Source organism: Copidosoma floridanum, unplaced genomic scaffold (genome assembly GCF_036245765.1).
Source record: "Copidosoma floridanum isolate Cflo_tuat_1 unplaced genomic scaffold, Cflo_Japanese_pri ptg000021l, whole genome shotgun sequence".
In the NCBI taxonomy this organism is placed as follows: domain Eukaryota; kingdom Metazoa; phylum Arthropoda; class Insecta; order Hymenoptera; family Encyrtidae; genus Copidosoma; species Copidosoma floridanum.
Window position 1 is genome coordinate 31,734,840 of NW_028321898.1, and position 12,171 is coordinate 31,747,010.

The 12,171-nt window shown below is 42.7% G+C and overlaps 1 protein-coding gene across 2 annotated transcripts in view; it reads right to left on the reverse strand.

Moving 5' to 3' along the window:
* cnc (NFE2 like bZIP transcription factor cap-n-collar) overlaps window positions 1-12,171 on the reverse strand; it is a 64,616-nt gene that overhangs the window by 33,996 nt on the left and 18,449 nt on the right. For both annotated transcript variants that reach the window (XM_023390547.2, XM_023390546.2), the window contains exons 2-3: window positions 10,412-10,579; window positions 5,732-5,819 (exon numbers count right to left, since the gene is read on the reverse strand). In XM_023390547.2, the coding sequence (XP_023246315.2) occupies window positions 5,732-5,819; window positions 10,412-10,579 (256 nt within the window). The remainder of the gene's footprint in view (window positions 1-5,731; window positions 5,820-10,411; window positions 10,580-12,171) is intronic.

Sequence of the window (12,171 nt, forward strand, 5' to 3'; positions counted from 1 at the left end):
AGGCTTTTAGATGATGACGTTCCTACTTACATGCAGTGGCAGTATCACAAGTTGAAATTTATTGGCCGGCACGCGCTCGAGTTTTTACGGTCAAGCCTCAAGTATAGCGATATCGTACATATATATATGATGATAATCGACATGACTTTTTTTAACTTGCCGCACGTTGTTAAGAACACTCTGTGTATGGTATCTAAAATGGTATACATGATGAAAAAACAACAGAAACAAGGTACATATACATTTTTCTAAAATTCGACATATCCCTGCTATACCCCCACAGTTGGAGTTGGTATAAACGTGTAGGTATATTATACGTACTTTATCGCACCACGCAAAAATATTTAACCCAACTCTGGCGTATATTACCTATAATACTAGTGGAACATCAACAAAAAACAAGGGTAAAATTGTTGCTGTATACACACACGCGTACACCGTCTTATGTATGCCCCGCGTTGTCCGAAAAGAGGAGGAGGGAGAGGGAAAAAAAGCGTATCTCCCGAGGGACGTGGCGTGCGTTGAGCAAGGGTATTTTTCCATCAGCTGGCAGGCTCGGGGTTTCTCGAAAAAAAGCGGCAAGCACCGGAGACGTTTATTAATGAAAAAAAATAAAGAAGGAAAAAAAGGCCGACGGGGAGCGAAGAGGGGCTTTAATAACGAGAACAAGCATCGGGGGGGGGGAATGAATGAAGCGCGCGCGCGTGCGTGCGTATACATGGAGGCCAAGGAAGAGAGAGGGTCGGGGGAGGGGGGTGGGGTCACAATACCATGTACACGGGACGGGAGAGGAGGGCAGGCCGCTCTCAACCCCCGAGGGGTGAAACGCACCGTGACTCGTCAGAAACGCGCCCGCGTTGGAGCCTCCCCCTATATATACACACGGCACCGCACGCACCATTACTCATACCGCGGCTCGTTGCACGCGCGCTCCTTCCCTCGTGTGTATGTAATGTGTTCTATGCCCGTTCTTTCGCTCAACACGCGCGTATCCATAGATACTTTGTACACGCGTATAATGTCCGCCATCGGGAACAACAACGAAAACAACAACAACAACAACAACAACAACAACAACAACAATAATAATATCCCAGAAAGAGGAACAAGCATTTTTTTGGGGGGAGGAGGGCTCTCCTTCTTCAGGGGGAGGGAGGTTGCCATTATTTCGAAACCAGGGGAAGAAAATGGCTCGGGCGATCGATCGACTCGGGAATGGCGCTCGGCTCGACACGGCGAAAGCGTGAAATTTCATTTCTGCCGAATTCTGTCGCTTGCACCACGTAAATATATACACAGAAATAGATATGGACGTTTCTAGAGATGCAGGGTATGTATCGTCGAACGGGTTTACCCATAGGTGAAGGACGCACTGATTTTTGGCCAGATAATATAAATATACGAGCACCTGATGGTGCCATATCACGTGTACGGGGAAGGACGCCTCTGCTGCGACAATGTTCGGTCTCTCGGGATACAAGTACGGGCTGTAATGGCAATTTTCACTTCTGTGGGAAACAGTTTTCGCGAGGAGAGCGATGAGTAAAAGCGTATGATTTATTGTCAGTCGACTCTGTGGAAGTACAGAGGTCCACGTTTACGAGGCAGGCACATCGTACGAATTTTTCTGCATTTTTCATGATATGCACAAAGTTTTTAATTTATTTTTCCTTTCTCCCTTAAAATAGCGTGTTGCTGATGGCATAGGGGCCCGGTCTTTCGCCGTGGCCTCGCCTGTCAAAGGACTCGAATGTAATTTTTTTTTTCATTTCTTGAATTTACCTTCCACACCCACAACCCATGAATCCTCCGAAAAAGGGAGAGAAAGCCCAATTTCCGGTTGGGGTCGATCGAGCCGGAAGTTAACGCGACAGAGCGTATATATGTCAGACATACTTAGGTACCATTATGTGAAAATGTGGTGGATTTTGGTGTATCGAGTCGATCGATGTACTTATACCTTGTATCCATTCACATAGGTACTCGCGAGTCAAATTTTTTTATCTCTACAACAAAGTACACCTTCAGCTATAGATTGCACGTGTGCCTGTGTTTCATAAATAAGTAGTACGAATAACTATGTGCTCCGACTTGAGAGAAAAAAAAATGGTAAGAGATTATTCTTTTCGTGTTCAAGCAAAGTTTATGCGATTTTGATAATGTCTTTTCACACCGCAAGTAGCGTTGCCGGGCCCAAGTCAAGATGGCATCTCCGCGTATACAAATGTACGTATATTCATGTATCTATACGCAAGCTGTAAGACAATAAAATTGTAGTAATTTTTACCGTGAAATTGCGGTATAAATAACTTTTCGAAATGGATGAAAATTATTGTGAATCGATATGTTCGTTGTGCTTATACCTATATCGGTTACTCGTTGAGAACATTGAAAAATCTTGCAAAGTAAGTACTATTTCAGAGTTTGGAATACAATATTTAATTCATGCATGTACGTACATATTTTTTCTTTACCCATTAGGTCTCTACAATAAAAAATAACGCGGAGCTAGAAAAAACAAATGCATAATCACGGGTGTAAGGTGTGTTTCTCGCGGCTGGTAACTCATTTCTGTAGACTTTAAATAAATTGTTAATCCCTTCACGTTAAATAAAAAAAAAAAAAAAACTCATGCTCGTACTAATACACGTATACGCGACTCTGAGCTCCCAAAAATCATTACACCGAGACCGTGGCGTTTAATCGGCTCAGACGAACAGCCGATCCCCGGACGAAAAAAAAAGAAGAAAAAGCCAGATAGGAGTGGCAAAACGAAAAATAAAGGGAGCGACCCGCTTGCGCTAGTCGCGCTTTGGAATTTACAAAAAAAATCGTATTGACTTTGGCACACCCTGAAATTAATTGAAATTACATTGCAGTACTTACAACCTACATCAGCAACAACCAAGCCGAAATAAGTTCTCACGTATATACATATACATATATACGTATATTGTATTCAATGATACAGATGTGCAAGTCGGTCCGACTTTTTCAACAAGCATCGTTGAAAAAATCCATAAAGCCCGAGAGCCGTACAAGATTAACGATGCGCAGCCATCTGTGTGTACCCGTGTACTATATAAAATATATATACGAAGAAGACGAGAGAGCAGCGCAACCATTTTGAAGGCACGGCCAGGACACGCGGTACAACTATATAATATACGTTGTATACGTGGTACGGCTGAGAAAGGGCATCAGACAAGAAAGAAATTAAATTGTGCTTTCCAGTTTGTGTGTGTGTGTGTGCGCGTGCATACCTACATCTGCATGTATATGTATACCCGTACCCATGTATTTACACGCGTACGGCTGTTGGTAGTACGGCTTATCAAAGGAGAAAAGGAGAGAGCACGAGGTCACATTCGGCGGAGCACTTTTTGATTAATGGATCCATGTATACCATCAGGGAGAAAAAAAAAGGGAGAGAAAAGAACCAAGCCGATTGGCTGCTCTCTCATACTCCCGGTCGATCGATTCGATTCCTCCGCTCGTTTTTCCCTCCTCTCCCCCTACTCCTTTTCTGTTTTGTTCTCCTTCTTTCTACTCTCTCGCGTGGAACGAGCTTTCCATGTTCCTCCCCGTGGTGCTTTATATTACGTGTATGTACGGGGGAGAGTGGGGCAATCCTGATGTTGACTACGTTTTTCAACTGACACAGTTTTTTAACAACTACACGACATTAGAAATTCCTCGCACTGTACGATAACATAATATATACATATGGATATTTATACAACGATTTGGTTGTACTTATCCGGAACTTTTTTGACGTATCAAGTTTGTCCTGTATACAAGCGTGGGGCAACAAGAACATTCTTTTTTCTTTTTTTCTTTTTCATTTCTATGAGCACGACTGCTTTACGGGGATAAAATTTTGCACACGCCATTTACCCGCAGTATTTTCAACAGAGCAAATCACCCGTGCGTGTAGGTATAATATAGAATGACTGAGTGTTATACGTAAATTCCTTTTTTTTTTTTTTTTTTTTTTTTAATGGGATTATTCAAATATTTTGCATCAGATTTTTGTGGAATCAACTTCGCGCATACATGACTGTAGGTATACATAATTAAAACTCTTTTTCTTTGGAAAAAAGTTGTATGGATCAAAAAATGAGCAATTTTTTTTAATACAAGTTTTACTCTAAGATGTAAAGTTGTGAATTTTTTTATCAGAAAAATAGTTAGCAAACAAATTGATTATTTGAATCATAGATATTCGTATGAAAAAAAAAAGTTTTTTTCTCACAATTATTATACCGTTTGACGCGACTGAGAATATTTTTTTTATAAATCGTGAATCCAGGTATGCAGGTGAAGATATAACTATAAATTAAATTTTGTTTTTTTTTTTCTTTCTTTTTTTCTTATAGAATTTAAGCAATATTTTCCGTATGGGTCTACATATGTGGGTGCACGCGCACACGTCCACTCAACTTATACGATATTCAAGTATATGTGCATATAGACACAAATACCTGCAGGAATCAATGTCAATCAAGACATGACATACGTACAATACCCAGTATAGTTCTATGAAAATATTATGCCAGAGAAGTGAAGGAATACTATATTTATTATGTACGATGATTTCGACTTTGAGGGCTTATTCGACTTATTTTTACACCTGTGCGCAATCACCCACGTGCGAAGGGGTTACTTCGAGTATAGACAACTGCAAAAAAAAAAAAAAGAAAAAAAAAACATTGTCACTCGCGTACTAGTTCTCTATAAATAGGCACAGAATTTTAATTTTTAATACAATTGTTGTGTGCAATGTAAGATTTGATCATACTGAGTGAAATGGTGTGGATCAGTTGAACGATTGTAATTGCACTCCAAGCAGACTCGCAATTATACACTCACCTTTTTTCCTCCCGTAAGCATGCACCTGTACCTATATCTCTTGGTAATAATATTCCGCAGAGAGAGAGAAGACGCGCAAAAGTAATCAAGTGTCGGTATAAGAAAGAAAAAAAAAAAATGAAGAGAGTTCAGCAGCAAAAGTGGCAGGAGGGAGGGCAATGTGAATATACCTATACATTACGTGTAAGAGGGTCTATAAAGAGAGGCCGGCGACGCGGCTCATCGCGTGCTCGCGAGAACGGAGCCAGCCACATGTACCCACAACAGCTATATAATATACACAAGCCTGCCAGACATCAGCAGGAGTAGGGAGAGGGCGTTCCCCGGCCGCCACTCCCTTTCATGTATAGCTGTTGTTGGATCATTCTTGTGCTGGTATATTTATGTGTACGGTAAGCGCCTCTTTGGGGCTCCGTTATTGGTTGGCTGGGCCTGCAACTGGTGCGCTCCAAAAAATTTGGCCGCCTTTTTTACGCCGCGGAGCCTCGTCCCCGCATATATATTATACCTATACCGTCCAGCGCGAGCTACACACAGTTTGTTGATTTTGGGCATCTGTTGATCTTAGGAATGGGCACTTAACCACACGACGAATTGGGATTAGCGAGAGCAGTCTCCCTTTTTTTTTTTTTTTTTTTTTTTTACCCGGAATTACGGAAAATTGTGTGTTATTTTTACGAATTACCACAATGTGCCATTGTTTGGCGAGGATTAAGCACTTTTTTTTTCTTTCTTTTCGCTCACAACTACTCCACTTTGGGCACCCAAAGCGCTGTTATCTTTGACAAAATACTTTTTTTTTTTTTTTTTTTTTTTTTCTTTTTCACTGTCCTTATGGGAACGAAAAATCTTCACGTACCTGTTTCCAGATCAATGGTGTACTGGAGTCCGGCCCATGGGTCGTCGTCCTTGTGCGGCTCTTCCTTGACTTCTTTAGCTTCCTTCAACTGGGAAAATGAAAGAAAAATTATGGCTTGCGTCCAACCGCACATTTCGCAAATGTTATTAATCTTTCGTACGATGCTCTAAAAGTAGGATCAAACAATGCCAGTTCGTGAAAGCCAAGTACCGCTTTAGCCGAGTATTGATTTATCTCGCAAACGAGTAAAACGTATCGGAGAAAAGAGCTAGGAGGTAAGGAAAAAAAAAAGTCAGAAAAATTTTCACCGACTGGCTTGCGAGGCGATGACAAGCTAGTTGCATTGTTGCGCGGGTCTTCTTTTTCTCTCTCTCTCTCTCTCTCTCTCTCTGGCTTTCGTCCATTCGAAAAATCCTCGAGAGCCATTCGAGGACACGTTGACTCGTACCGAATGACGCGCGTTTCGTTTTGAATTTTTTTTTCGTTTACGACCATCATCTGCCTCCTTGCATTGTGCCATTGTCGGGCCTTATTTTTTCGAATTTTTCATCTGTCGACTTTGGAATATCTAAATTTCGGTTTGAAAAATTATACGACGCCCCGACGACCAAACGAAAGCCGGAGCTTTCAATTATTGGCAACCATGAGCGATTAAAAGAAAAAAAAAAAGACACGAGAGCAGCGCTGACAGCCATGCAATCATTGAACGTGCTTGGAGACGAAGAGAAATTTTATGCCATTTAAATTTTCCGGGTAAAAAGGACCATCTCAAATTTATTGAAAAAAAGAATGTTCTCCAGGAAGTCCATTTTTTACTTTACTTTTAAGCAGTGCTGTTACGATATACACAAAGAAAAAAAATCCTTATACATTGAATAATTATCATTTTGCTCTCCTGGAAAAAAAAAAACAAAAAAAAAAAAAACGGCAGTAATAGAGTTATGAGTACTATTATTACGTGTTTTAGACAAACATTTAAACGACTCGGATGAATGAAAACAGCGGCATATAGTTAAGCTGAGCTTGACGGAACGAAAGAAAGTTTGATCAGTAGTAAGAGTAAGTTTAGCGGTAAAATTTCGGCAGCTTACCGATTTAGAATGACCAAGGAAGAGGTAACGAGTGCTTATGAGTACCTATTTACAGTATAAGGTATATGGATGCAGATGACAAAGACACTTTTTCCTTGGTCAAATTGTGGCTCGTCACCCTAGTCCTTACGAGGTCGATGAAACCAACGTTTTACTTTCAGCCCTTTTCCTTCTCTCTTTGCTCATCCTCGGCTCATAAATATACATCACACACTCATCCTACGACCGTTCAATGCCTACTTACGTCAGCTGTTGAAGCATTTTTAAATGTCCCTGCGTTTTCAAAAATGCATGTATATATGCTTCGCGCCAAGAGCCCTGCATAGCCCAACATTTCTATCAAAATTCTTTTCTCCAAGGGAGGACGATAAGTTGGCTCGACTCGACGCCAGCCATCCGTCGGCTCCTGTTGGCCAATGGAGAAGTACAATATAACGCAAGAGCCGAAAGTAAAAATATTAAGTACGGACGGGGCACGATGAACGGATTCCGTTTGAGACGCAATAGGTTGAAAAACCAAGTTTTTTTTTTTTTCCAAGGAAAATTCGGAAATGATGAAACAGAGGGCACGGGATTGCTCGTTGACCAACCAACTGTATACACCGATGGACGCGAAGGGCAGTGGGAGAAAGCAATTTAATTAACTTATCGATCAATCAAGCCCGAGGAAGAAAAATATAATCGAAATCCCGCACATGACAAGCCGGTGGAGAGGGTATGTTATGGGCCTTATGGGCTGTATCTGTGTGCGGGGTGTACATACCAATCGGGGGGCATCGCGGGCGGACGTGGAAAGCCCATAGCTGAAACACTCGATGGAGCGTGTGTTGTGCGCCCACATCGACACACACGTGGGGAGAAAAAAAGAAACTCATAATGATGATAACGAAAAAAAAAAAACACGTACAAGCTCGGCATTAGGCCGAATCGACGCAATCCAATCGCCTCCTCCTATGAAATGAGTTCAATAAAAGCAGGCATTGTGTAGCGCACGGCCGGATCATTAATCACGCGCGCCACGGCTCCGATAGTACAACACGACAGCGGCGCGGCCCATAATCATCACCATCTTCGTCGTGCCCTTTTGCGCAGAGGCGTATAATATATATATAAGTCGCGGGCATTGGCTGCCTTTGCTGTTTGTTGTTGGCTGTCGATCCACCGCTGAAAGCTCCGATGTGGGCGAGGACCTTGCGTTGCCGTGACGGCACTTACTTTCCTCTCTCTCTCTCTCCCTCTCGATTTATTCCCCTGATGGGAATTTTGTAAAAAAAAGCCCGAAGCGCTCGAATGGCTATACCATTGTACCGCATACAGCTCTAGTATAAATATCGAAAGTGGTGGAAACATATTTTCGAAAGCGCATCAAAAAGGAGAGAAGAGCACTCATATGGAAAAAAAAACAACTCGCGTTTTTGAAATAATTGTCGAGGTCCACATGTATGGGTAAAACCTTTTTTTTTTTTTTTTGGACAATTGATTGGCTCACGTCGAGTCACACGGTACAAAACAAACATACGGGGGAATCCCAAAGGGTTTAATTAAAACAAAAACAAAAATGGTGTAGTACAAAAATATCACGGGTTTTTTTTCCATCGCAAGTTTAATCAAACAATTTATTTTTCTTTTTTCATATCCAAAAGGTATAAGGGGAGCCAACCCACGGTCAAAAACAATTTTCGATTAACCCGAAACATAAAAATTCAACATAAACACGCGAGGAGGCACGCATGACAATGTAATATATAGTAGATGGTAGTAAATAGAGAGAGAGAGAGAGAGAGAGAGAGCACATATACACGAGCACTGAGTCAGACGTACCGATCGTTATTTCTGCGGGGACGGAGAAGGAGGAGGTGGGTTGGCGATCCCCGTCACGAGTACATATCGATGATGCGTATCTCGTTAGATGCGCGTGCCCGGCCCACCCCGCTTATATACGCAGCAGTGCCCTCGAGATCCAAGCCGCATCTCCGCGATTGTTCTTCCTCCGCTATCACAAAGCCGCGCCGCCCGCAACAATAAGACGAACGCCGTCGAGGCGCGCGCACAGTCAAAGCGAAGGGAACCATGTGTATATATGTACGCGCGAGGCCGGAGATAGACATCGGGCTATCCAAGGCCGCACCGATACGTACATATAAACTCGGCAGGGGTATAAAGAGTCCGACCACACGTCGGGGGGGGGGGAGAGAAGCTGCAGGAGAGGTAAAAAAAGGCGAGGGTCTGACGGGCAACCCGCCCAGGACGTCTCTGCAGCGTCATCATCCTCGGAGCACGAGAAAAGTATGCGCGCCCAGAAGACGCTATTAAAATGGCCGACGAGGAGTGCCCCCCCTCCCTACACGTATAGGCATTCTCATCTTTATTGTACATTTTTTCCCATCTTCTATTGTACAGGTATGTATACCCAATGTACAGACTCTTGTCTAATACATATGTAACGTAATAATGTTGCAGTAATTGTAATTGCCGGACTTATTTGTGCAGCCTTGGATCGGTCGCTATAGCGAGGGAGGAGATTCATATTTTTCTTTTTGGAAATTCAATATTTCCATGGACTTTGCGATGTAACGAAACGATAGTGATAAAAATGCCCACGCGTTCACGCGTTAGTGGCTTGATCGATTAATGGCCAAGTAGGTACACGGGTGTTGACGCTTGTTCGTTGGTACACACATCACGGCATCGAACATCAGATGTATATCTATGTGGCATGTACCCCACGTATGTCTATTTATAACACATGAAATGTTAAATGTATAAGGAAAGGACGGGAAGAAACAATGACATGGGCACAAAATAATGACAAAGCGCGTGGACGAGCTACCGCGGTGCCGGCGACTGAGCCTCGAATTTCCTCGAACGACCGCTCGGTTCGATCGGATCTGATAATACATGGATAGGCCTTTTGTATACGCGTGTGCAGGTAGTGCATGTCAATTTACTTTCCATGTGTATATAATATGTACAATCCATGGAAATGTGCACGTGTTTAATCCACGCGTGTAAGCGAGTGTAGGTAGATACCTCATGTGGTCTGCGGAGTCCTCTGATAACGAATCGATGCCTACTGGTATTATATGTATATGCAGAATACATCGTACATGGACTGCATGTATGATATACCCAACTAATATCTCATACGCCGGACATCTCGACGATTCTATCGATTTGCTCTTTTTGCAGAATCTCTAAGCGGCCGATACCGATCACCGATTACTCGTATCATGTCCAACTGCAAACGATACATGGGGAAATGTGAGTTTAGTACATGTACCAAAAAAATCAAAAACCGGAGGACTATAATGGCTGAACGGCTGGCATTGTTTTTATTACAGGGTGCTAAAATGAATACATTACAGGTAATGAGTCGATCATCGCGATTTTTTCAAACCTTGTTACCGAGAAATTTTTTCAATTTGGATTATAAAATCTACATCAAGTATTACGAAATCATTAAAAACGATTGTAAGGGTAGAATTAGCAGTTTGACGGTGCTCGTACGTACACCTGTATCGCGATATTGTAAAAAAAAAAAAAAAAAACAATAATGTCATGAATCACGCTTGTTGTACGTTAGACTTACTTGGTCATTGGACGCATTGATGGCCTCGAGAGCTTTGAGCTTCTCGATGTCATCCTCGGACTCCTTTTTCGACGAGGTGGCCGCACTTTTGGCCGGCACCACCGGATCGACCAGCGTGAATCCAAGGTCCACGTCCTGCTTCCACAGCACCTCTATCAGGTCCATGTCCTGCAAATAAAGGTAATTCTCACAATCACGCGTCAGCATTTTTTTTTTTTTTTTTTCAGTATATGGAAACCAGTAACCATCATTGTATTGTTTTTGTTGTTCTAGCAAGTTACAACTAATTTAGCAAATACATATATAATATTCGCGCCATGACTACATATAGGTGAAATCGATGGAGAAGCAAAGGACGGAGCGATTAAAAGTCTACTCGGGTGCTCGGCTTTTGCGGCACTTTTTCCTGTTCTTCTCTTCCTATAGCGCTACGGCCGACAACAACGGCGTTTCGTAAGTAGGTACTGAAATCCTTACACCCCAACGAGCGTGAGAGAGAGAGGCATCCGAGGAAAAGCCTCCTCGACACGCTTTCACCCATCACCCAGATGATCCTCTACACCACACGGACGTTTGATTTGCGTTGTCACCTGGTGCAGGCGAGCATAAATAAACATAAACACACGGGTAGAAATCTCTTCGGGACCAAGGGTTTTTTTTTTTTTTTTTTTTTCACTAGATGAGCCGGTGCATTTGCTCTCTTTACTTTCGGCGCGGCAACAACTTATCGAATCCCCAAGGTGATCACGTCGACTCGGAAGTGAAAAAGTCGACTGGAAACTTTCTCCGCCCGAGCAAAGCGCTAAACTTCGCACAACTCTGTATATACGCGATCGCGGCAGGTATAGCATATAGATAAAAGAAATCGTGGTCTCATTAGCTGTGGTTTGGCGCGTGAAAAAAAAAGCACGAAGAAGAACAAACAATGGCATACGTGCAACTGCTGCCGTGTTTTTCGTCACCGTTGACCTTTCAATCGTGTACATGTACCGAGTTTATCGCTGTTACCCCGATGATGCTTGTACTGTTCCACGAGAGTTTAAATTAATTTGAAAATGTCATCGGCGCTCCTGTTGCGGCGGGAGATCCCTCAGATTTTGAAAACTCGGCCATCGCCTCGATAGGCCAACTGGGGACTGTCGTCCGGCATGTAATATCGATTCAAAGAAAGCTTGCGCATTTATCATTACGATGCCTTTACCAGAGAGTCATTGGAGAGCGGAAGGAAGAGAGACAATGGGTCAAACGTGGATCGGGCTGGTGACGTGCGTACAGCGTGTATTATCGACAACCTCGGTGTCACCGTAGCTGCACGTAATGACTTTTTTTTTTTTTTTTTTTCTTTCCTTGCTCTGACTTGGCACAATCTGTAACTAGCGATAGCCCATAAGCTGTACACGGCAAGCAGGCTATTAGCTTTGTTTCTTTTTGTTCAATTTTGCTTGATTTCTCTTGCGCTGGTGTATATGTGTAGCAATTTATGGAATTCCTTTCCGCGTGGGCTCGTTGAGGCCAATCTAGGGAATTTTCCACGCTCCGTTAGCTCCGCGCTGCAAAAATTACAGGGGGGGCCTAGAGTGGAGTCGATTTCACGGGACAATTGATGCCGATTTGACCGGGTTTTCAAGTGCCGGCTCGAAGATGTAAGGAAGACGTTGCCACTTGGACGATGACGAGTGGACTTTTTTTTTTTTTTTTTTTTTTTTTTTACATATCCAGTGTGTTTGACAATTCGATGCTTCAAGCGTTTAACTTGTGTA